The sequence below is a fragment of the Amblyomma americanum genome, chromosome 7 (genome assembly GCF_052857255.1).
Source record: "Amblyomma americanum isolate KBUSLIRL-KWMA chromosome 7, ASM5285725v1, whole genome shotgun sequence".
Taxonomy (NCBI): domain Eukaryota; kingdom Metazoa; phylum Arthropoda; class Arachnida; order Ixodida; family Ixodidae; genus Amblyomma; species Amblyomma americanum.
This window is the reverse complement of record NC_135503.1, coordinates 87714000-87739963: the sequence shown is the minus strand read 5'-3', so window position 1 is coordinate 87739963 and position 25964 is coordinate 87714000. Positions and strand designations below refer to the sequence as shown.

Genomic DNA, 25964 nt, shown 5'->3' with positions numbered 1-25964 from the left:
CCCTATAGGGCACGCCATATCAGGACAAGGACGGCTTCGATTTTGGGACGTGTGTTTTTAACATCCACTCAAAACGTGATTACATAGACATTAGAGCATTGTAGCCTTAATATTTTGTTTGTTTTATACCTCCACTTGAAACGACATGTGCAGTCTGCGTCACACTTATGTGAAGCGCTCGAGCATCGACTCGCTTTACAAACAAATCTGCACATCGCCTCAGCTACACGGTTCTGCATGTATAGCAGCGCTCTAGTGGAAGTAAAGTCCCATTGACGTGTAGGTCATGAGTATGCAACCAGAATATTGTAGGCGGCACGTCTAGCGTCAGGTTTGTCTCACGCGCAGTACTCGAGCGATATATGCTCAAGTGTGAAGCAGACTGCCTCTTCGAGATAATGGCAACGCAGACGCCCAGATACAAACTTCCGTGTAATATCCTCTAAAAGAGAAAGAGAAAATAGGAGAAGGAAAAGGAAGCAGGTGAATTAGGATAGCTACCTATGCATGACCCATACCTGAATTTGGTTGCATTCTGTTATCCGGTAGCGCAAACTGCAAGGTTCAACCCTTAGTAATACTTGAAAGGCGCTCTCTACGCGTTTGCCTTAGTATCCCAAAATCAATTTCAAATGCCATGCTATATATGGAAGGCCTTACTCCTGATCTAAAAAACCGCTTCCATATACTCACGGTGCGAAATTTCCTCAGGTGGTTTACCCGGTGACTAAATTCAGTACTCCTAATTTTTGCTCAGAAGGCCTTATTCTTTTCTCATTGGTCACGGTATGAAATGCAAAAAAATACGTTAACGCAGAACCTTTTAACACCGATTGGTGTTGATCTCAGTTCTTTGCAGTGGGTTGGCGACACACCGGCAGCAGTGGAATTTCATTTCGACCACATCTTCCCATCTCATGCAAAAAACATGCTCACAAACATTCTAAACCGTGTTTTATCTGATCACATAGAGGAATACCCCATCATACGGTGCTTTCTACCGAAGCCTCCGGCAGCTGCCAAAAAGCCAGTTGGCATCTTTTCGCAGGACTTGGCATAGAACTATTCTGTCTGCATCCCAGGTCATATTCCTATTATTTCTGCGGAAACTTGGCTATTGGAATGGCTCTGCACAAAATTCCATATCATGTGTAACAGGTTATTATCTTCGCTGATTGTATATCGCTTTCAGTCGCCCATGAAACTTCACAAAAAGATTTCTTGAGCCGTTCCGTCCGATTTTTTGTCCCAAGCACTTTGAAGGAGGCCCGTTTTGTCTAGGTCCCTGACCATGCAGGTATTCAGTCAAACGAGGTGGCTGATTACTTAAAGTAGCAAGGTCGCCTCTTAACAGGTCAGTTATACATGGCCCGAATTTCAGTCTGCTTGTGATTTCTAGGTTTCAGCGGTTCCAACGCATATCACCCAATTACACTATCGCTTACTAAATACCACTAATTATCAGCACTTAGCACGTAACTGGAATGTCCGTTCGTGTAAAACCAGGCTGTGTGAGCTATCAGTGACGCGGTTGCGGTGCAGGATTTCCAGTTTGAATTTATATCCTTATCTATGCAGATGTGGGTGGACACCGACAAACCTATGCGACTAATGCGGTGAAGATTAATCTGTGGAGATTTTCTCTCCTACTGTCCAAACTTCGCACTTCAGAGAAAGATTTTCCTGGAGGTCCTCCTCTCCAGGTTAGGGCTCCCGTTATGTCTGCCAGTGTTATTATTTTTCGGTGTGTGCGCCAATGAACTGCATGGGGCTTAATTTGTGGGATTCTCCATGGTTACATAATTGCAACAGGTAGGTTGATTTGCTAATTTAAAATTCTCCGCGCACTTCTTTTTTCACCAAAATGCTATTTGTTATTTTACTTTACATATTCTTCAGACGTTTTGAATCGATGCAATATTTCAAAATTCGCGCTTGGCGGTAACATGTCTTCGTAATCGCGTATGGAAATTTCCTTGTTTATGCCACTACACGTTGGCCAATCCCTTCGTGTGGGTATGCGCCATGTTTTCAGAAGAAGCAGAAGAAGAAGGACATATCTACTGGTTGGCAACCCACCCGTTCCGGCGAAACAGTTTGAAATAAAAACTCATCTCGGAGTTTCTGAAGCTAATTTACGATCTACGTTAGGACAGTACTAGTAGAGACTTCGCCAAAGAAAATAATTTACCTGTTACTGAAGGCTACTTTATTTTCCCCTGCATCCGGTCCTGCACAGATGAATTGGCATGTATGTTGTTGAAACAAGTTTTATCAATCCACAGTATTACGGGATGCGAATGCAGAGTAAGCAACTGCTTACGCTGGAAGTAACGATCATTTCCGGTTGAAAGAGCCTACCGTTCGTTTGGTATGTGCATCGCAACAGAAACTAATGCTCCAGTGCTAGCTAGAGCACCGTTTGTTTTAATAAGAACCGCTCGTTAGTATTCGAGCGCGGTGCCGCGAATTTATGTGATGCGCACCTGTCTGCCTTCGGTGAAGGCAACAAGAAGGGCACCGAGAACGGGATCTGATTCCTGCCGACGTTCGGAAAAACCGGTTACCTCTCATAAGCGAGGATATACATCGTGTAACATGCGACGAAAACCCTCGCCGAAAACGGCCGAAAACCATTCTCGGGCCTAAAACCATTCTACTTCCCAATGCGAAGCGTGCTCAAAAAGATTAATGTCAATTTATTTCCACAGTGCGCATACCAACTCTACAGTTGCTAAAAAGTAAAATTTTTCTCCTCGCGTAATTAAAACACGTTTTTCTCTGGCGCCCAGACTGCTCTGCGACAGTTAATGCTAGAAGGTAGTGCTTATTTAACATTAATGAAATTCCGCAATAATAAAAGCACGATCGGACAAACGTCTACAGCACTATATTTCAACCCGCTTGAACAGAAGGAAATAAGAATTTTCCGCAAAGAATCCGAGAAACGGTGGAAATTACATCTGCTCGCAAAGAGGTTCTCTGTTCAACATGTCATATGAAAGGACTATAGACGACTAATTTGAGTTGCTTGTTTTCATCTTTCAAATGATGCGACTGACATTTGAAAACATAGATCAACGCGTGTTATTCGCCTATGACACTTAAGTCAATTATAAATGAATTTCTTCTCTAATACTGTTTTAGTTAAATCAACCGAACGCTGGATGTGACCATTCACATGCATGAAAAAACTCGCAATATGTACGGTGATACGTAGATAGATTTCACTACAACACTAAAGCCAGCCAGCTTCAAGAGTTGGAATGAGAACAAACGACCCATTAGCAGTTATATTGTCGTTTTTTTGTGCTTCACGTGACCTAAATGTGAGCTACTCGTCACCGCATTCGGGGTGGAATCCAAACCGAAAAAGCTTCATAAAAAATTCATTTCTAGATTTTTAAGCAGTCGTAGGCAAATTCCACTCGGTGATTCATGCATTCAAACATTTAAAGCATCATTAAAAAAAATACGTAACCAAAATTTTGTGTCAATAATCCTTTAAGATCTGCAGGAACTTGTTGCTTTTGGGTTTTGCGCTAGATGCTGTAAGATGCTCTATAAAAACTTGTGTTTTCTCAGGAGAGCATTACGTGCCGCTTAATGGGTAATAAGCGCGGGCTTCAGATATGCATTTTTGGCAATCATCTCGAGTGCGGAAACTGTGCTGAAGAGTGCATTTCCTTTGTTTAGAACGAAGGTTGTATCTGATGAAGTATGTTCTCTGCCAGTATATGTTTTGCTCAGTTTCTATCGCTTCAAATTGTGTCCTCGACACTTTAACCCCACGTAATGAACTGACGCCTAAACATTTTCAGCACATTTTAGTAAAAAAATAGCACTCATTATTCGAGTAAATATGGTTGCTATTCCATGGTATATTGCGTAAAACGGGACAAGCGACAAAGAAAGACACACACATCACAGGCGCTACAGGCCCTTGTCCAGTTTTGCGCTACATAACATAGACCACTGTTACCGACTCGCCGAAGTTTCTACCGTTGTGAATAGTTGTTACACTGTCTTTATGGAGCTCAAAAATGGCCTTTTACCAGTAACCAGCCCAGCTTTTACCTTTAGTAAAACAATACTGCGGGTTACTCAGTTCATCTGCAGGAAAATTAAAAGTGCGTGAACGGAATGAGCGCCCTTGCAGTGTGGGCACCTGTGCTGGCCTTGCGATGTTCGCGCGGCGTTCTTTCCTGGATAGCTTTAGGAATTACAGCGTCTTCAGCAATCCCGCGTTTTCGGTTCACACTTTTACTCCGTTACTTTTCTCATGCTTGCCATTCCACCCGATCATATCTCTGTGCTAAAAGTTATGAACTGTTACTTTGGCGCTGGTGGCATAAATATAACAGATGTTTCGTCATACACCTCTGTTAATTTACTTAAAGCGACATTGACACACTTTTGGATAACCCACAGAAGCAATTCTTTTCTTACTACAACAGTGCATTAGAAATAAAATAAAGAAGACAGGCAAACACACACTATAGATGTCCTAGAAACAACGTATTTAAAAGAAATGCGAAGCGCGAACTAAAGAGGCGCTCGCCCTCTCATGACTATGCGGAAACATATTAATATCGGTCCTAATATTATCTTACACCTCTTTATTTGCGCTTTTCCAGCGCGTTTTCGCTTCATAACGACCAGTAAATACGCCCACAGACTTTTGCTCTTATCATTATTTAGTACTCGGTACAACTTAATATCTTATTAAGGTTAATTGTTACGTCTTGGCCGGTATCAGATGACATCTCTAATGCCTTTATGCGGCAATTGGGAGTTAGCGAAGGACCTCTGGATTTTCTCTCACTTCTCTGTGGGAGGAAATAAGTTTAAATGATGCCTGTGTGTAGATATGTAAACCCACTGTCTAGCCTTCCATGTAGATCAGTTACTTAGTACCTTGGAATTAGAGATAGAAAGCTCTCCAGGGCGTAGCTCGCGCTAATGCCCTCCACAAGTAAATGGGCAGGCCCATGATGCCATTTGGGTAGACACCGCATGTACAGCGCATGAACCGGTAGCAGCAGGCTACAGTCCAACCCTACCCCACCACTTAAATCACCGTCTCCTCTCAGGCTCTACGCCTGAGGAGGCATATGAGGCCGTCATTGCCCTAGCCTTGCACATTCGGACGCCCCAATACTTTTTCAGCGACTGAAAAACGGCTCTGTCCAATTTTGCCAGAGGACGGATTCGCACCCCTTCTTCGCAATTGTTGACCACCCCTACCCAAATTCAACACGCAGGGTAGAGCTCCAGTGGGTGCCGGCTCACTCTGGGAACCCTGGAAACGAGGCTGCCGATAAATTCGCCCGAGGTTTGACTTGCCGGGCTCAGGACAGTCCCGATCTAAGATTTTGGAGGGAGCGGGCGTACACCTTTGTAGAGCTCACACAAATACCTAGTTTAGACCCTCGGACCAACCCCCTCTCGATTCCTCTCTTACGCATTCCCGACAGATCCTCTTCACACGCCTCCAGACCCGCTCTCTGTCATCCCCTCAGCTGCTATCCCGCTATTGCGGCACATCCCCTGCATGCTCCCTATGCAGTGATCCTCACGCCACACTCTCCCATATCCTTTTCGGCTGCCCTGCTGACCCTCCCCCGCAGGGACAGCACGCCATCTCGAGCTGGGAGGACCGGGAGGTCCTGCTCACGTTTGCAGACACGACATCGCAACTTGCTGCCGTGACTCGGGCTGACGACGTCATGTCCCGACATGACCATCTTCATGCAGTGCAGGACCGCGAAATGGACCAAGGACCCAGCAGGATCTAAAACTCACATGCAGAAATGAATTTTTCCTCTCTGTAAATCCAGGCAACCCGCGCGCTTCTTCGTTTCTTGCAGAGCACTTGTCTACACTCGCGGTCGTGATTAGGCGCTCTCCTTTGGTGCCTGTAGATATTCGCTTGTCTCATACATTCACGTCATCACACTTCATAAAGGTCTTTCTTGCCCTCTTTCTCTTCTCTAATGCAAAGTCGAAATGCACATAATGATCCATGAGGCCGGCCTCTCTGCCTCACTCTCAAATAAACTTCTCTTAATTTTGTACTTCCCTATAAACTTGACGGGTTGCGCACCGTTCATGCATTCGGTACACAGGGCTTGACGCAGTCGGCAAAAGCCTATCAAAGCTGAACTTTTACCGTTGTATGGGTAGCAGTCCAAAGCAACAAACACGCCATTCTCGGGGGTTTATTTATGATGGATGAGAGACCGCAAAAGGAAAAAAAAATATGGAAGTCCAGAAAATGCTGGGCGCAAGTGCCGCAGAAATGCGTATCCAGCGAATTCGCTGGAGATTTGCGAAAAATTTCCTCTGTTCTTCTTTTCACAGAAGATCCTATACCAGCTACTCGAATTCCCTCGAAGCTATCCTTCTCTTCTGATGTCGTTGGATTTTGGTGGGCTGTCACATACCCACAAAGTGGGATTGGCCATGGTGCCTTGCACATTCAAGCTGCCGCAATACATCGAAGCATCTAAGATTGACATGGGTTAAATTTTGTGTTGAAGGCAAAAATTTTGAAAATTATAGCTAACAAAGGATTTTCCCTGGCTAAGTTATGTAATTATGAAGATAATCGCACACATATACTCTGCCGCTTGCCCCAAAGAGAGAAGAACCGAAATAGAAATAAACACGTAATTCCCGAGGTGTTTTGACGATGTAGGAGTAGAATGCAAAAGAAAAATATTGTGGCTCCAATCCACGCCGTGAAGGTGGTTGCACAGTCAAGCTGTGAAACGACACTCAATTAGTCATTCTGTCGTCATTTCAAAAATCACAGACGTCACTTTACGAATAGTGAAATCAGAGACAAGGGAAATGTACTTATATTGCCCTTTATATATATATATATATATATATATATATATATATATATATATATATATATATATATATATATATATATATATATATATATATATATATATATATATTGTAACGGGGGGTTTGTTACGAGGTACTGGGGCGACGGGAACGGCAACGGCAGCAGTCTGGGATCAGATCGGCAAAAGACACACAAGCGTAGCGCTGGCAAAAACTCTCGAGAACACTGTCACCTCGTCTTCGTCTTTTCAAATCATCAGACGCATCTTCTTCTTGAGCCTTACAATCACCCCGGGGACAAGAGGAGCCATCCTGGCGACTTAGGATGATGGCAAGACGGCGGGGTCGTAGTAGGGCTTGAGGCGCTGGACATGAACGGTCTCCCGTCCTCGGCGGCGGAGATCAGGAGACGGCGTGAGGGGTTCCACGATATAATTAACCGGAGAGGTGCGCTCCAGCACACGGTAGGGACCATGGTACTTCGCAAGAAATTTTGAGGAGAGACCGGGAGTTCCTGAAGGGATCCAGAGCCACACAAGTGCACCAGAAGTGTAGTTCGGTGGGGTTTGGTCTTGGTCGAGGCGGGAGCGCTGGCGATGCTGGGTGTCAGTGGTGAGTGACCGGGCAATTTGGCGGCAGGCTTCGGCGTGTTGCGCGGCGTCGGAAACAGGCCGATATTCGGATTCATCAGGGCGGTACCGGGAGGATAGTGTCGATAGTAGCAGAGGGTTGGCGGCCGTAAAGTAGGAAGAAAGGAGAGAATCCGGTGGTAGACTGCGTAGCGGTATTGTACGCATAAGTAACGTACGGAAGGACGAGATCCCAATTCGTGTGGTCAGAAGCGACGTACTTGGAGAGCATGTCTCCGAGTGTGCAGTTAAATCGCTCAGTGAGGCCATTGGTCTGCGGATGATAGGCGGTGGTAGTTCGGTGAATCGTGTTGCACTCTTTGAGAAGCGCCTTCACCACCTCAGATAAGAACACGCGGCCTCGGTCACTGAGCAGTTCACGAGGTGCACCGTGGCGAAGGATGAATCGGTGCAAAATGAAGGAGGCGACGTCCGTCGCTGTGGCAGCCGGAAGGGCAGCAGTTTCGGCATATCGTGTAAGGTGATCCACCACTACTATAGCCCAACGGTTGCCGTCTGCAGTGTATGGAAGCAGACCGTATAAATCAATGCCAACGCGGTCGAACGGGCGTGGAGGGCATGGTAACGGCTGCAGCTCAGCAGCAGAACGATGGGGAGGTGTCTTGCGACGTTGGCAGGGAATGCATGCGCGCACGTACTTCATGATAAAGGTGTACATTCCGCGCCAGTAGTAGCGCAGCCGTATGCGGGTGTAGGTCTTGAAAACGCCCGCGTGACCGCTGTGGGGGGCAGCATGGAAGTATGCGCATATCTCCGAGCGTAAGTGACGTGGAATAACGAGCAGCCACTTGCGACCTTCGGAGTTGTAGTTACGGCGATAAAGTAGGGTGTCACGGATCGCAAAATGGGCAGCTTGGCGGCGGAGCGCACGTGACGGTGAAGCAGCCGTCGGGTTGGCGAGAAAGTCGAGAAGGGAAGCGATCCAGGGATCCATGCGTTGCGCTGAAGGCATGTCGCTGAGGCGAAGCAAGGGCAGAGAAGCGTCGGAGGTGGAAAGGCTGGCGATCTCGGCTGGAAGGGGGCAGCGTGACAGTGCATCGGCGTCTTGATGCTTGCGGCCGGTGCGATACACGACGCGGATATCATATTCTTGCAAGCGAAGGGCCCACCTAGCGAGGCGGCCGGAGGGGTCTTTCAGGTTGCAAAGCCAACAGAGCGCATGGTGGTCGGTCACAACGTCAAAAGGGCGCCCATAAATGTACGGTCGAAACTTCGCGAGGGCCCATACAATCGCCAAACACTCTTTTTCAGTTACGGAGTAGTTGCGTTCTGCTGGTGTGAGTGTGCGGCTAGCATAAGCAACGACGTATTCGTCAAAGCCAGGTTTTCGTTGGGCGAGGACAGCGCCGAGGCCAACACCGCTGGCGTCCGTGTGAACTTCGGTAGGAGCGGCCGAGTCGAAATGGCGCAGAATGGGCGGCGCCGTGAGGAGACGGCGCAAGGTGGTGTATGCGTCGTCGCACGCTGGAGAGGGTAGAACGGTCCGGCGAGAAGTACGACTTTGCGGCGGCGCAGCTAGTACAGAGTACTGACTCGGTGGGGGCCAGTACCCAGGAGCTGAAAATCATCAGACGCATCTTCTTCTTTAGCCTTACAATTTATATATATATATATATATATATATATATATATATATATATATATATATATATATATATATATATATATATCTTAAACTTTTTCATTTTTAATTTTGTTTTATTTTCAATTTATATTTATTTATTTTTCCATTACTGCTGCTTTATGGTCAGTATGATATACGATTTCTATGTTGTTATTTACTTTTCCTCTCGGAGTAGCATTCAATTTAGAGGCGGCGTTTTTTGCTTAAGAAAACACGAAAATATGCTTGTACGGTAGAAGTATACAGCTTCGCTGTAAAAAGTGCTGAAAATGCTGGGCACAAGTGCCGCATAAGGGCGTTGCCTCCGATTGGGCTGGCGATTTATGAAGGATAGCAGCGCCTTTCTTCTGTTCTCTTCACGAAAGATTCTACACAAACTACTGTAATCTCACGAAACTATCCTTCTTCGCATCGCTTACATCCCCTTCCGCTTCTTCAGCTTCCTCTTATTCCAAGGTCACACCTGCATAATGAAGAAAAGTTACGTGGTCACGTATACATGCAGAGTGCGCCTTAAAAGACGTGGGTAGTGTTTTCAGTTATGCAGGAGACCTTGGGCCTGTTTGATACATAGGTGACATTTATGGTTACCCTGACGACCGTGAGATCTGCGGTGCCAAAGGAAACGTGCCGCAGATAAAATCTAGCCAGTAAGCCCTCGAACGGTTTTGTGCAATTGTAGACTTCAGGGCTGCCGTGCAGAGCCTGACCTGCAGTGAAAACAATGCCAAGCTGGTGCCGGCAAACCATGGGCCGAAGCAAAACGTAATGACGGAGAGGATATATTGTAATAAAAGCATTATTTGTGCCCAATCTAACGCCGTAAGACCCGATCTATCACAGCCGGCCATGCACGCACGTGACGGTGCTGACGACAAAGAAGACAGACTAGGGTGAACTGCACCATGGACTCTGCGTTTCCAGGTAAGACACCGCTATAGATTTAGACAGGCTGCCAGGCTTCAGCACGTCCGATGTCACGTGATGCGTTAATTTCTAGAAAATATCCTTTTATACGGGACCAGAAATCAGGCTAGTTGGTGGCAGGTTAGAGTACAATGAACAGTGCCGAGACTGCACTTCTATCATTGCATTGTATATGCGCTCTATTTCCCTAAGCAAGGACAAACCGCTTTGGGAAGATCTTGGCGCCACTAACGTATTGCGGTATTCTTGACGTAGTGAAGAGCTGGCTGAAATTACCTTGATGGCTTGCAGTTTGCACTCAGTGATCTTATTTATGTAAATCACATTTTTTGTTTACGGTAAAGGTGGTTAACTGGTACGGCTGCCACGGGTTTTTTCAAATTTTCTCGTAGGCAGGGTAGGCATTACACTAGGCCAATAAAGCCCTAAAGTCTACTCCAATAAACTAAACTTGTTTAATCTGCAATGAGTTACTTTATCGCAATGGCACAGTTGCCGGTGTAGCTTCCAATGGGCTCGCCATTGTGGGCTGGCACTATTTTCATACTTCTGGAGGAGCTAGCCATTCTTGCGGTGTTTAGGCCTGTCCTGACATCTAAATGAACTTGCACGAGTCACACAGGTCTTGATATTATCTGCTCCTATTCCGGACACGGAAGGGCAAATAGTTATGACAAGGATAAGTATGTTGACACACCGCTGAGATCACCTTGCGCAGTTAATTCCGCGCCGCTTGCAGTGGAACATGCAGCTTCTGCTTCGGGGCTTGCAGGTAGCAAGAACACAAAACCCGAACAGATCCAATCCGGTGCAGTACGCGGGGTCAGAAAACGATTTTTAGTTTCACTAAGCCGACAAGCAGCTACCAGCTGTGACTGTACGACTTTATGTGGATTTCCAGGTGATGCACCATAGCACGCAGGTCCCCAAATGTATAGCCACAAGATGAATGGGCGGGAAATTTATATCCTCTGTCACGATTTGTTGGGACTGCAGCAAAAGCTTCTCGTGACACCGGCAAGTTCGGGGCCCTGTTGCCTGTATGCCCGGCCATCACGACTGCCGACAGAACGAACGCGAGCGGGTCACGAATCTGTCTTAATGCGTGAACTGCTTTCACGATTCAGACCGTGATTCCCTTTTGCCAGCTGAAGATTTTGCTTCAAGGGCATTCCATGCTCTTGAAGCGAAATGGCCGCCTCTCGACAGTCCGACAACGTGACTCACAGCCCTAACCCCTCCTCCTGTCAACGCCTTCCCCCGCACCTTTCGCATGACAGCTTTCCTCTTTTTCTCCTCATGCTCCCCTCTATGCATACTTAAACGCACTAGCTACTGCCACCAGTCACCGCTGAAGAAAGAGCCGAGCCGGCTCCGTAACGTTCGGTTTCAAACTAATGGTTTTGGTTGGAGATGTGTTAGAGTTAATTATAAGTCTTCAAACGCAACCAGTCAGCCAAATCTGTTAAAATATTTAGTCGTAAGCGCTATGCTATGAACGGTGATTTATCGTGGTAAGGAGAAATGCCGAATTTCTCAGTTGAACACACGAGATATTCGGCTGTGGCGATGAAGCAGACGTCTAACGCAGTGGCCGGCGAAAATGATCTGATCGCGCCGTCGCGGGTTAGAAACGCACTCGCGGCCTTACAGTCTTTTGCCGTAAAGTGTTGTGCATAGTTGCCAATAAAGCATGGTGACAGGCTGTCAACAACTTGGTGGGAAGATTGGCTGCCATCTACACTTCACTCTCGCATAAAAACCTCTTTGGTTATCAGGTCATGCTGGATCCAACGAGATTCAGCATGTGTTGGCCCGATACCTATCTCAGGAGGTCCTTGGGGACACAGTGCCAAGACATTCGGGATCTCCCAAATGTCGGGGCGCAGTGTCTCCAAGGACCCGCTGAAAAAGGTTCTTGGCCAACGCTTACACGTGCTAAATGTCAGTGAACCCCCTATGGCCACGTAGCTAGAGAGGTTTGTATGTGAGAGTGAAGTGTAGTTGACTGATCCAAGATTATAACATGGCATGAGTTCTTTATTAGTAATGTAGCATCGACACGTACTGGAAGCCGGTATGTATGTGTTATCTTTCACAGCGTAGTTCAAAGGCAGCTGAAATGGCTAAGTATAGCGCATTACTGGCGGACTTATGCAGAGTTTGTCCGAGCTTGGTAGTGGCATGATCCAACTCTGCTCATTGGAGGTGCAGTCTACGTGATGCTACACCTTGTGGCATACTGCCGAGTACAAATGTGTTACAAATCCTCGCCTGTCACCGCATTGACTTAGGTTGTGGTCATCGGCTCGGTTCTTAGAGGCCTAATACGGCTGATTTGCCAGTAACCGTTGAAAATGCAGAGTGGAGTAGGCCATGATCGGCGCCGGCTTGCTTTGCGCGTTTAAACTGAGATCAGGCCGAGTTACATTTTTTGTTTTTGACTTTTTGCTCCCAGTTCTGGCTGTGAAGAATGCGTCGGCTTTTGTAACCGAAGTGGAGCGCTCTCTCCTCGGGAACAGCGCGCCTAAAATGCACAACTGGTTCCTCTGCTTTGAAATGGTACGGGTACAGAGCGTTTTTCCGTGCTATATATATACTCTGGGGCCGCTATCGCTAGAGATCCTTTATTGACGCTTAGCCCAAAGTTCGCCCATTTGGTTCAATCTCCGCAAAGAAGATATGTTACTTTGTTTCGAGTACAAAGAGACAGTAATATTGGCGGAACGCTACTATCTAAAAGTTGAAACTGGTGCAACATGTTAATGTTGCTAATAGGCCTGATGTCTTGAGAAATTCATAAGCCATCTAATATCTTGAGAAAGGAACAGCGCCTTCTGACGTTTGCTTCAGTAGGATTGCACATTTCGGGCAGCTTAACAACTTATAGAGAAACTTGAGCGCCGTATTTGGGCCACCTATGTTTTGAGCCGTCTTTGCAGTGTTTCCTTTCTTCAGGCTTCCGACATTCCCGTTTGCCTCATGAAGGAACCTTTGTGCACGGTCGTTATCCCAGGCAGGAAACATGGCCCTGCTCTCACTGCTGTACAGCGCATGGTCGCTGCGGGTGCCGTCACCGGAGCCTTGGCCACTGTGGCTGGCCCAGTGCGCCTCGCTACAGAGCAGCCTGCACTGCGCCGAGATGCTGCTCTCGGCCGCGCTTTCCGACAGCACCTACTTCCTGCTGCACGCCACTTTCTATGTGAGTAGGAACTCGGTCCACTCGAAAGCTATAGTTGCGTGCTACACGAACATGCGTTTAGGCGGCGCGTCAACATTGATGCCGAAACCCATGTCTCTTTTTTCCGGAAAAAAGGCGACAAACCGGTCAGAAAAATTCTCTTCACTCGCATGTTTCATAGCTTTCAACGTGGACGTCACATGCGGGAGCTACCTGGGGTGGTTGGGCTCGGAAAAATAAGCAGAAATTAATTACTTCAAGGCAAGGATCCAGGTTTTGTTTCACGCATAAATATAGGCCAATGATGGTTTAATTTTCAGTTACCAACAAAAATAATTTTCGCGCCTGAAAGACCATACTGGAAATAAATCTATAGAGGAAGAAGCTAGCATGAACGCGTTGAACTAATGATTATAGTAAAAATTTTTTTCAGAACAGGACCTCGACCGATGCTCTTTTGGGGGTTCTTTAGTATGCAAAAACAGACTGGAACATAAGATTACAAGCTAACACAAGAAACCACTTTCTTCAAGGATTTTTAACTCCAGTCCCCTGACTCAGTTTTCAAATATGGTCGGCACACTCAGCTTTCCTCACTGCAAACTTGAATGTACAGTCTTTGCCAGAAGTAACCAAGCTGGACGGTTTGCTTCTCAGTCGTATACTAAAGCTATTATGCAAGCCCTCAAGCTCTAAATCTCTCTATGGTAAGGCGAACCCTTGTCCTCACCTTACGACAACTAACTTTTTGATCTGTAGGGAACCCGTAAGGGCTCTACTATTCGAATGAGAAGAAAACCATGCAGTCTGGTTAGTTTTGACAAAGGCTGTAGCTAAATAACCATATAATTGACTTGTGACTTCCGCTTGCCACGCAGTATAGATAGACGTGATCGAAATTGCCTCCATCGAATGCGCCTGGAAGTTGTTTTTACTAAATCCTGTTTACATTATATTGGTGCATCATGCAGCCCTCTGTGCCTCACATGTGGTGTGCCCGAGGATATTCCACATTTTAATTGCCGGTGCCAACTCTTCAACAATGCTCGCAAGACACTCTTAAGTGCTTTAGGACTCCGACAGGACGGCCCCGCGAACCTTGAGCATGTTCTTGGACCCTGGAAGGACGCTGCTTCGGGTGTGCGCGGGAAAGAAGCATTTTTAGTGTTTCTAAGAGGCACGTGTTTGGCGGACATTCATTGATAATCATGTTTGTGTGTGTGTTTGTGAGTGCGTGAGTGTGCTTGATTTCACCATTCACCGTTCCTTTTTCTCTTTTCCGCTCTCTTTCACCATCCTCTTCCCTAATCTTCTCTTCTTTCACCCTAACCTGGAGTAGCATGCCAGGCCGAGAACCTGGCAGAGCTCTCCTGTTTCATTAAAATCTCTCCTCCTCCTCCTCCTCCTCCTCCTCCTCCTCCTCCTCCTCCTCCTCCTCCTCCTCATAAAATGTTATGAGACCCACCCATATTCCGATATAAATCACACTTATTGCGATTTTGGGGCCGCAGCTGCTTACCGAATGTTTAGGGTGCATAGTGCACAGTCATACCAACTTGAATGCGATCTTGACCACCAATTTACGCCACACATGGGCCTCACGCTCATAAAACTGATCACACAGACCTCACTCCATGCAAACTTGACCACCTAATTGCCACGGTCGAGCAAATATTGAGATCCAAACGTGGTGATTTCAAGCGAATATTGACATTCAAACGATGTGATTTTTGCATAGAAAAGGAATGCCTATTGCTCCCTTTTCCTTGCCCTTTTTCAATAATGCCACGGTAGCTGTCCAGAAGTACGCCCACAGGAGGCCCTACTACTTCTCGCATGTACCCGCCGCGATGGTTCAGTGGCTATGGCTTCGGCAGCTGAGCAAAAACTAGCAGGTTCACATCTCGACTAGCAGGCCCAATACGAAAACGCCGTAGTGCAGTCCGATGCCGGTTCACGTTGAAGAACCTTACACGATCGCAAATAATTCGGGGCCATACACTTCGGCACCTCTCATAGTCCGCTGGCACCTTCGGGACGCTAAACCCCACATACCCAACGATACCATATCACATTCTTATCCTATGTCAGCGAGATTACCAAGCTTATTGGCCGGCAGATGACAGCGTTAGTTTCTGGTTAAGCGGTTTTGATACATTGTCTACATATTGTGTGCGTTATATTTTGTACGAATCATTTACCCGTGCACTCTGTACAGGTGGTAGATATCTTTATACATAGTTGAAAGTACTATTGCTATGTTCACATTTGTTTCTGGAACAGTCGAGACGAATGCCTTTGGAAGCGGGGCAAGTCACCCTCAAGAAAACATGTTAGCAGCGAGTGCTCTCGAGTGAGAAGAATAACGATCAGATCGCGCTCTGCCTCGGGTAGGTGCAACTTTTCGACCTCGGAGCCCCTAACTCAACGGCGGCCGTGACAGAGTTGTGACAGGCATATTATGACGCGTGTTACAAAATATGTCTATTTTACATACAGCTATACTCACAGTAGTATCCGCTGACTATAGCGCCCGTGTATCGAGAGCTGCTTAGCTGCGCGGCATTAACAGGGGTACGTAACAATTGTTCACACATCTTTCGGTCGTCGAGAGGAAAATTCCTGTACTATTGTATTATTTCCACGTCTTCAAGTCTACCTCAGCAGTTGGTTTAGGCTTCACTTCCTGGTTCTTATTCTGCACCTGCGCTTAAAGGAGGAACATTTGTAGCTGTATTCTTTTAGATGTCCCTTTATCGCACGTTTGACTGACGTACCCACACTCAAAGTAAATAGTTTTTTTTAGGGTTCACTAGTGAAAAGGCCATCGTGGTTGTCTTGCATGATGTGATCAAAACTTCATTCAATCAATTAAATTGGCTCTCTACACAAATTTCAGAAATAACTTACTAAAAAGATTATATTTCGGTTGGAGGTTTTAGACGCTATCACGCCATCTGCATAAACATTACTAATCGGCTGTTTGAAACAGGTATGATTTAGTACCCTTAACGTGCGGCCTCAAAGCGCGCTATGACAAGTAAAATAGCGGCAGCTGGACTTCCATTATTTCGCTGCTCAACTGTGTTCGTGCAGTGTATAAAATTTCGTTCAGCAGGAGAAGCATGATAACTCATTGGTGCGAGAACCTGACAGTCGTACTTTCTGATCCTCGTAAAGCGACTGATTTAAAATGCTTTTCTCACGCACTTGCAGTTCCTGCTTTTTGAAGCCACAGCCACGCTACTCGTACTGGGCAGTGGCATCTACATGCTTGGCAACCACGCGAATAAGTTCGCGGGCGTGAGTATTGCAAATAGTGCCCCCCCTTGACCTTTGCTGAATACATTTTATAGAGTAAACTATTGTAGAATTGGTTACTCATATAGCACTGCATTCTACCGCGGAACTTATACGGCGCCATGCGTAAGACCTTAATTACTAAGTTACCTATTTTAATTGTTCTCTTTTACTATGGGCAGGCGAGAAGTTAATTATTTCAATTGGACCAAATTAAATTACTATAATGAAATATATTAGGTGACATCTTTTCTTTATTGTATAAACTTCACGCTGTCATTTACTTCGAGTGTGCAATGCTTAATCTTTCTACATATTTTACTTTGTGATCTTCCATCCGTGCACGTAATTCTTAGAGGTTTGTTACACAGTCTGCACCTTGTTCCTTTTAATGTATTTTGTCATGAAATAGTTCACTTTCTGCCGCGCGCTGTCACTGAAGCCCTCTGAGGCTTTGGCAAGCGTGATTCTTTCTGTATGTCAGTTGACGTGAATAAAGGTGCTATCTATCTGAACCTTGGAACCTGTTGAAGGTGACGAAGTGGAGAGAGGTAAATCCCATTCACAGCGTTAAGGGGCGAGGAGAGAGAGAGGGAAGGTGGCAGGCGACGGCTGGCCCAATGCCTTCGGAGGCTATGACGAGGGCACATGAATGTGCAACCTAAGGCTAGTTCTACGGTAGAATGCAACAATATATAGCTAAACCAAATATATGACATATTTCAGCGTTCGCTGATTCTTGTACTAAGTCCCTATATCTTTCTCTACAAATTTTCTACCATGTGGAGCAGCTAGAGTACTGTTTAGTCACATTCGACTGTAGAGAGATAACCCCGTGCACTATTATCTCTGCACAATTCCACAACATTGGTAATACACTGCAATGTGCGTGTTATCTGTGCTGGATAAGTTGAAAGTCGAAGTTAAATATTCTGTACAATCGCAAGGGGCAACTTACTTTCGAGATTTTTGCGTGGATTTTACTAAATATTGTGAGTGTTATGTCCGCTCTTCTCTTAATAATATTACATCTACCTTTTTCATTTAAGGACAAATTGAGGACAAACTGAAATTCGGCTGTACCGATTGGACATTTTGTCCCAATAAGAAGGATACGTTCACTGAAAATGAAACATTTATAAGCGAAAAAAGGCAAAAATGAAAGACAGACATCTCAGCTACGCGCGGCTTCTGTGCCTGCGCTGACGACAATCACCTTTTTTAAAGAACTCTCCGTCTGCTCCTTCACTTCTAGCAAGTGATCATGGAGTCCTTTTCGTTATTGACATCACGTGTTTAAATGCAATAGCCGTAAATAAATGTTTCATTTTCAAATCGAATTTTCGATTCACGAAATGGGTCTTTTGCTGGCGAGCAAACATCAACATAGGCACAAAGATTCATAAAATCGACCTTTATCAAGAAAAAACGTCCTTGGTGCGCCTTAAAAAAGCATAGTTGGGAAAATTATTCTCCCAGCTTTCAAGATATTTCACATCAGTCAAAGCATCTGTTCAGCAGACGAAGCGTCAACAAGGCTGTGAAATTCCATCTATTGTATTAATTAGGAACAAAATATGTTGCAACTGCCGTTAGTGACTCCTTAGAATAAGCAAGAGAAAGGACTTCCCTGAATTGTCGTGCTCAATACATATCCTCCTCATGAGTGCTTGGGGTTCGTTGGTGTCTCTAGTAAGAAGAGACTGTCACCCAATGTGGGACTTCACAATATCTCTTCCAGAGAAGGAAGAGGTTTGCTGTTGTTGCCAAAACTATTTATGTTTTACAAAGCAAAAGGAGAAAATCCACTGCAAAGTTTTGTGAGCGCACGAGCCCTGTCTACCGTTGCCCACTTTTTTCTCCGCAGATTGTGGCTTCAGTTACCGGCGCCATACACGCAGCCCACCTGTGCTTCACCGTAAACGACCACTACTTCAAGTCCAGGGGATACTGACGGGCTGGCCAAGGGGATATCCGGTGTCCTAACACGATCACCACACAGCAGTGTCGTCTGTTAACGGACGCTCATACATTGCGTAGTTTGTCTTTTCTTGATATTTTCCACATTTGATGCTGTTTGGACAATAGAGTAAGACCGATGTTGTTTGTGCAATCCAGTATTGCATGAACTTAAAGCATTGCAACATGTGTACCGCTTTAAACTGTGTAGTAATGACTAACATCTGTATTTTACATTCGTGCATTTAAACAGTCAAGGTATGATTTCAGTCACCATCACATTATTACGGGGTTAGCTCAGCAGCTGGATGGACAGGCCGCAATCAGAGGGTGCGCAAGAACCATGTCACCCAAGCTCTAGCTGCAGTGTCCTCGAAGCGTCAGCTGCGCAGCGACAGAACAACGTCCTTTTCGCCTCACGACTGTGGACTGTACCAATATAACCCCGAAATGCATTACGCCGAAGTAGGAGCCTTGTTCAAAGGCTGTGTCGACAGCTGCTTTACAAAACGTTTATAAAAGTGATCCGTGAAACGCAACAACTGGGTAAAGGAGTAATGCACGTATACTCCGAATAAACTCAAGTGAGAACTTCCGAAACACGATCGATCGACAAGGCTGCAGTGAAAAAGCGCTAGGAACATAAGCAAAAGGATTACTTCAGACAACCTTTTAACGACGTGAAAACATGAGAATAATGTTGTAAGGCAAATCGAAACCCGGTGAGCTTAACGTTCAAGTAGAGTCCAAATATATCACGTTTTAACTTTTGCTGCCATGCGTCGTGTGTTACTTGGCGGTGTGCTCCGTAGCCGATATTATTTTGAATAACGAGCGGTAAGGGACGATACACCGTCTACTTTATTCTCGCACATGCGCTCTTTGCTTCATTCCTTCATTTGGGCGCCTGGTCATAAAGGTTTGAATTGGAATGCCCTTTTCGATGCTGGACGAAAGAAGCGACGCACTGGCTTCAAAATTACTGAAGGGCATGCTAACTAGATGACCACTGCAAATCATTGAAGGCGTCCAAATGCTTGAAGTTGCAGAGTCGCCTTCCACCTCCTTTTCGGCATATACGCATTCTCGTCTTGTTATATGGCCACATAAAGCATGAGTTAACGTCGTGGCTCAAACAATACATTTTTATAGGTATGTCTGCCAAGCGATAGAGCGAAAATCTGTATAAAAAAGGCTCCGTGATATATCGCAGGTACGCCCTTTCTCTTCTGAAAAAAGAAAATGCAATGGCTATTTAGGCCGTATGTAACCGTATCTCATTAACGCGAAGGAATTTCGGTTCAACTCATCATAAGCCACAATGTCGCTAATCTGTCACCTACGCGCCCTTATGGCGTGAACTCCCAGACACCCTTACAGAGTGCGGTGGCTAGCGGCCTCGGTCTCAAAGGAGATGCCCTCTACTCAGCTTGGCAAGCGGAGCTAGAAACCAGCTACCAAGTGACAGGGGGGTGGTCGTTTGATGCCCAGCTTTCGCCGGTCGCAAGCCAGAGAATGGGTCGGAGCAAAGCCGAAGCCGAAGACAAACTTTATACAGCAGACGATACAGAGGATGTCCTAATCACTCGTACGCAACTTTTGCTAAGTAACACTCGCGTGAGACTACGATACAACAGAGATATTGCACCTAAAGGGCACTAACACGAGAGAGGTAAACGAACAAAATTTGTTCACCGGGCACTGCAACAGACCAACGCCCGGAGGATACGACGGGGCCGTCCCGAAGACAGGCGCGTACTGCTTCGCTGGTCAGTGACTGGGCGAGCGGTGTCGACCCGGGAGTCGTGCGAGCGCGCTTCTCCAGAGCTGAAACGGTGGGACAGGCTGACAGACAGCGAGCAACGTCTTTCTTATATAAGAGCGCGCAGCGTCTCTTCGTTTTTCGCGCCAGGACAGGCGCGCACATGCACACAGTAATAACCGTAAAATTTCCTTCTAATTATAGCGCCGGGTGCGCGACCCCAGTGCTCAAGTGCGGAAAGCGAATTCGAGAAGTTTCCACGTCCTTCTCGCGATGCGTCGTGATCGAGGCGAGAGAAAAGGGGAGGAGGCATCACTCAGCATGCTGAAGACTACGCCCTCTCCGCCGGCAATGAGTAGCATTTACTCAAAACTTCTGAAAGGTTCGACGGCGCACTTGGACATGTTTCTTTTGGCCCCACTCTGGCGTCGAGCGAAGTGGAGATGGCAGCCACACACGCAAGTTTAGCCGACCTCCGGTTTTTTTTTTCTCCCACTGTTCTAGTATTGTGTACGGCGCGCCCTGGCGAGATTGTCTCCGCGTTGCGCCTGTATCTGGAATGTGCGTCGAATTTTGTTATGTGCATTCTTGGGTTCCGTGCTCGCCATCAAAAATCTGTGTACCACCATCTGCGACTGAACGCTGCTTCTCAAACAGCTTCCAATACCACGTAGGCCAATCGGGCAGCTTCCATTGTGGTAACAGTAGCTCATTTGGGACAGTGGAGCATATTCAGTTAGAAAGCTCAGCTTATGATTACGTGCCCGCATTGTACCATGAGCACAAAATTATCGATTAGCTATGTTTTAGGCCCCTCAGAGGGCCCTTCATAGCAGCACCGTGCACCGAACTGTTTAATCACATACCTAGAGGACATAAAACTAGCTGGCCAACTTTCAAGTCGTTGGCCGAGCAAGCGATTTATTTGCATGCAGGGATCTTTATCTGCTACCTACAGTTCATTATAATTCTACAGTAACTTGAAAACTTTCTTGCTTTTACCTTCTATGCGTATCCATTCTGAATAAATGACCGCCTACCTTTGTTCATTCTTCGCTCTGTTAATTCAATATTTTCCTTACCCCTTCAATTCGTGCTTTTCCCCCAAAAAAACATGGTAGGATATAAGCCTATTTCAAACGCCTGCTAAACTATCTGTCCTTCAATAAAACCCCCTAATTTACTCTAGAGCCTGACGTATTTGTGAGTATGGGTGCTTCGGCCTGTAGCTCCACATCGTCAGGCAGGGCAACCGTACGATAAAAATGTCAGTTTGGAGACTTTTTCGCGGTATTTTGAGGAAGGCGAAACTAAATGTAAAGTCAGGTCCCTGCTCAATTTGATGCCGCTAGAAATATGTTACTTCCATCACATTCTTCAAAATTTGTGCTTTCGGACATTCTAATTGGCTCTAATTATGTCCGCTTCTATAGACGCCCACTGTTTAAAATATTAGCGGAATGAAAACAAGCGTTAGTCGAAGTATGGTGACGCCTCTGCCTTTCAAGTGTGCCGCAGATTACCTAGAGCCTAAATGCCGCATAAAAATCAGTTCTTTATCAGTAGGATAGATACACGAAACGGACGACTTCTCACAAGCTTAAAGTGGCGTAGGGTGTAAAGCTTAGCAATGCTCCCTAGCAGCTGCCCGAAATACCTGACAACGCTTCTGTGGGCACTATAGAATATCGCTCGACCACAACACCGATGTGATTTGTGAACATTTCACTGAAATCCAGACAAAAGCCATCCTCCCACGTGGCAGTAGCTTCTCCTAGGTACCATCAGGTTACGTACCTGCCACCGCGGTCTGTTATTATTTCCTGCGAATTGCGAGAATGGTGTCTAATATTTTTTCATTTACCGATTTCATCGTGATCGAACCACACTGATATTTTCAATTCCTCCCTGCTGATATTATGTTTAATTTTTGTTCCACTGTTCCGACGTGTGCTTCCACTCCGGTTCGCCGCTAGCAACGCGGAGTTTCAGTGAGGATATGTCCCGGTGACGTCAGCAACAACCACAGCTAGGGCACAAAGAAACGCCCCTCTCATCTACTTGTCCAACGGTTGTTCTTGTCCTCTGGTAGTGGCAGATACCAACAGTGAGGGATTTGAAAATATGCGCGGAAATGTGAAACAGCAGAAACACATTAAAGCAGTTATGTTAGAAAGTTAATCGTAAATTTTTGTTAAAAGTTGGTAATTAAGAAAATTGTAGGTAACGAAGGACCCTTCCTGACGCTGTCACGTAATCATGAAGAGAACGGCACACTGGTTTTGGGACATATCCCTTGGCGCTTACCCCAAGCGAGTGGAGAACTGGAATAGCAAGAGGAAGCCTTAAGCGAGTGAGAAGGGAGAGAAGAAAGTGATCAAGTGATTCAGTTTCACCGCAGGACCCACTAAGATTCCACAGAGAGAATTGCGACCAACGATCGTCAAGGTTTAAACATGGTATTCCGCAGCGCAAAAAGGTCATGGACACCTCCCGTTGTGAAATGCATAAGCGGACATTCCTAGGAAAGGATGATGATCATAATGTCCTCAGGCTGAATAAAAGGGCGGGGGATTGGCCAGGGTGCATTGCGGATACAAACGCACTCATGGACAAGGAGTGGATTATTTCGATAATTTTGTGTCTTAGACTAGAATTGGTACGAAGAAAAAGCAGATTAAAACAAGAAAAAGAAAAAGCAGCGAATTGTCATTCTAGCCGAGGAATCTACGTGATGTAATTATATAGTCGTGATTATAATCGCACACTAGTTTAAGGCCATATTTTTTGGCGCTTGCTCCGAAGGAGAGGAGAATCGGAATCGATTGAGGAAGCCCTAGTCGAGCGAGGGCTATCTCCAAGAAAATTCCACGCTGCTAAGAGTACCGCCGGAACAAGGGAAAAAATTGATCTATGAACTCAATTTCGCTACAAGACTCAGAAAGGTTGGTGTTAGATAACTCCGATTGACGTAAATAAAGATTTAGTCGGGGCACTCTCCACCGCAAGACGGTCATGGGCACCTCACATTGCTTTGAACTGCACAACCCCACACTTCAGTGAAATGCCAGGTGATGACAATCTGCTGCAGCAAGGAGAGGCTCATGGCTCAAGTAGTGGAGACGCTGGGATCTTTGAAGGCGGGCTATAGTAAGGGAATGACAAGGAAGGAAGGAAGGAAGGAAGGCCCCAGACGTTGCTGGCACATACCCACTACGGGGGAGTGGCCAAGACACAGGCGGTTACTTACTGGATACAGGAAAGTTTTGACGGGAAAAGGAGTGGTAATAGTATGTAGTCTAAGAGATTGGAAAAGGGAAAGAAAGGGGTCCAGGTAACTTGGAGATCAAAGACGGGACAATTGCTTAATGTGCATAATAGTACACAATGCCTGTAATGTTGCAATGTCGTACTGATTGAGGGCGGGAAAAAGAAATTAGAATGGGAGTCGCTGCGTTTCTTGAAGAAAATTTTGCACAGCAGAGCGCACACTCCTGTCGCTTCGTGCAAGCAAAGAAGCGCCAATGGAAAGAACAACCGCGGAAGACACAGGCAAGCCCAGTTGATGAAATGGAATCTGCAAAATACTCTTCCTCAAATGAGAAAAGCGGCGGCAGAACAGCAGGAAGTGATCTATTGTCTCAGGTTCGGCACAAAAAGGGCACAGTGGGGAAGCTGCCAGGCCAGATCTGTGAAGGTAGAAATTTAGAAGGGGAATCCGGCAACGCAAGCGCGTGAAAGAGACCTCTAGTCTGCGTGAGCGCCAGTCTTTGCTACTCCAAGGATGCAGAAGATGCTGATATTCGGGAGATGATGTAAGAGCCGAGGCAGCAAATTCCTGAAATATTGTGTAGCTGCGAAACCTCACCGCAGCTGTATATGCACATGATGGCAGGACAGCAACAATTGGGCCGCTGAGAGAGGCTCTTGCTAAGGAATCTGCAACCTCATTTAAGTGAAAGCCCATGTGACCGGGTACCCAAAGTAACCTTACCGAATTTAGATGGAGCGGAATCAGGAACTTAAAGAGGCGTAACGGCCGAGAGTCAGTGGGTGAGGATAAGGAAGAGCAAATGGACAGAGAGTCTCTCATAACCACGACCTGGGAAACTGTAGATTCTAATTTTCGTAAGGCTAAGATTACTGCTAATAATTCAGCCAGAAAAATTGGAGTAAAGTCAGGAAGATGGAGAGGAAAAGACCAATCCAGTGAAGGCGAAAAAATTCCCACACCTGCCTTTTCGCGATCCTGCGAGGCATCAGTAGCAATAAGAACATGAGAGGGAAAGGACCTTAGGTGGTCCTGCAATAGACCCTGAAGAAGTGGGAAGGGCTGCAGCTTTGCACTCGATGGGAAAATATCATCGAATTCAATCTGGACAGATAAGGAGTTGTTAAATATTTGGCGGACATCTGTGAAATGAATATTTATGCGATCAAGGAGGGACTGCACGTAACATATCTGCGGGGTATGAAATCGAGACCAGGCAGCACTAAAAAAGGCGGAAGGTTGACTAAGAAATATTATACTGGAAGCGTGAAGAGGTGAGTCGCACAATTTTAAAAATGTTTTAACTGTTAAAAGGCGAAACCTAGCTGATAACGAAGGCATTCGCGCCTCAAGGTGCAGAACAGCATTGGCGACATATTTTGGAAGCCCCAGACAAAGGCGCAACGCCTCACGCTCCAAAAGCACAAGAGGGCGAAGTTTATAGGCAGGAGCTCCTGAGAATAAAACACACCCGAACTCCAAAATTGGGCGGACGTACATTTTATAAATCATCAGAAGCGTATGCCTTCTCATGCCTGACCTAGCACTACAAAGCCTGCGCAGGATGCCAATGGCCCGAACTCCTTTTGCAGAAAGTTGCTCAATGTGGGGCCGCCAGGAGAGAGTAGGGTCGTACATTACACCGAGATACTTCACCGTCTGAACTTGAGGTATTATGTTATTTCTATAGACCAGGCAGATATTTACTGGAACAGAAACTGGAAATACTAACAATGCGCATTTCTTCACATTAAGGGACAGATGAATTCTTCCTAGCCAGTTGTCAAGAACATTGAGGTAATTTTGTAGGGTTTGATAAAGAGTGTGAATGTCACTTGCTGATGCAAAAAATGCAATATCGTCGGCGTACACATAAGTTTTCACATTTTGAATGCATGGAATTGAGCTTAGAAAAATTTTAAAAAGAACAGGTGAGAGAACTGATCCCTGCGGAACACCTCTTGTCTGTGGAAATCTTCTTGAGGAAACACCATTTTGGGAGCAGTAAAATTCTCTATTTTCCAAAAAAACAGATATCCCGGCTACAAAATAGCTTGGGAAGTTGAGTTCCTGTAATCTTAGTAATAGAGTCGAGTGCTCCACGCTGTCGTATGCTTTACTGACATCCAAGGTGACAAGCGCAGCAAACTTTTTTCTATTGCGAGCTAATTAAATACGACTCTCAAGGTCAGTATGAGCACACCAAATGGAACAACCCGGCCTGAAACCAATTTGGCATGGATTCAATACAGCATTTTCTGAAATGAATGACATGACACGGCTGGGAAGGACCCTTTCCACCAATTTCAGAAGGTTTGATGTTAACGAAATATGGCGTATATTGTCTAAAGTTAAGCCCTCCCCTTGCTTTTTAAGCAATGGAACTATTTCAGCAAGACGCCACTCATGCGGTATCCAAGGACCTTTAA

General features: G+C 45.9%; 1 protein-coding gene across 1 annotated transcript; it reads left to right on the top strand.

The window, feature by feature from the left end:
• The first annotated feature begins 10040 nt into the window (after positions 1 to 10040).
• LOC144097915 (uncharacterized) lies at positions 10041 to 18991 on the top strand. Its single transcript, XM_077630517.1, has 5 exons — positions 10041 to 10059; positions 12521 to 12624; positions 13079 to 13264; positions 16460 to 16546; positions 18411 to 18991. Exons 1-5 carry the CDS (start codon positions 10041 to 10043, stop codon positions 18495 to 18497), a joined length of 483 nt encoding a protein of 160 aa, XP_077486643.1. The 3' UTR covers positions 18498 to 18991.
• The last annotated feature ends 6973 nt before the right edge of the window (positions 18992 to 25964 follow it).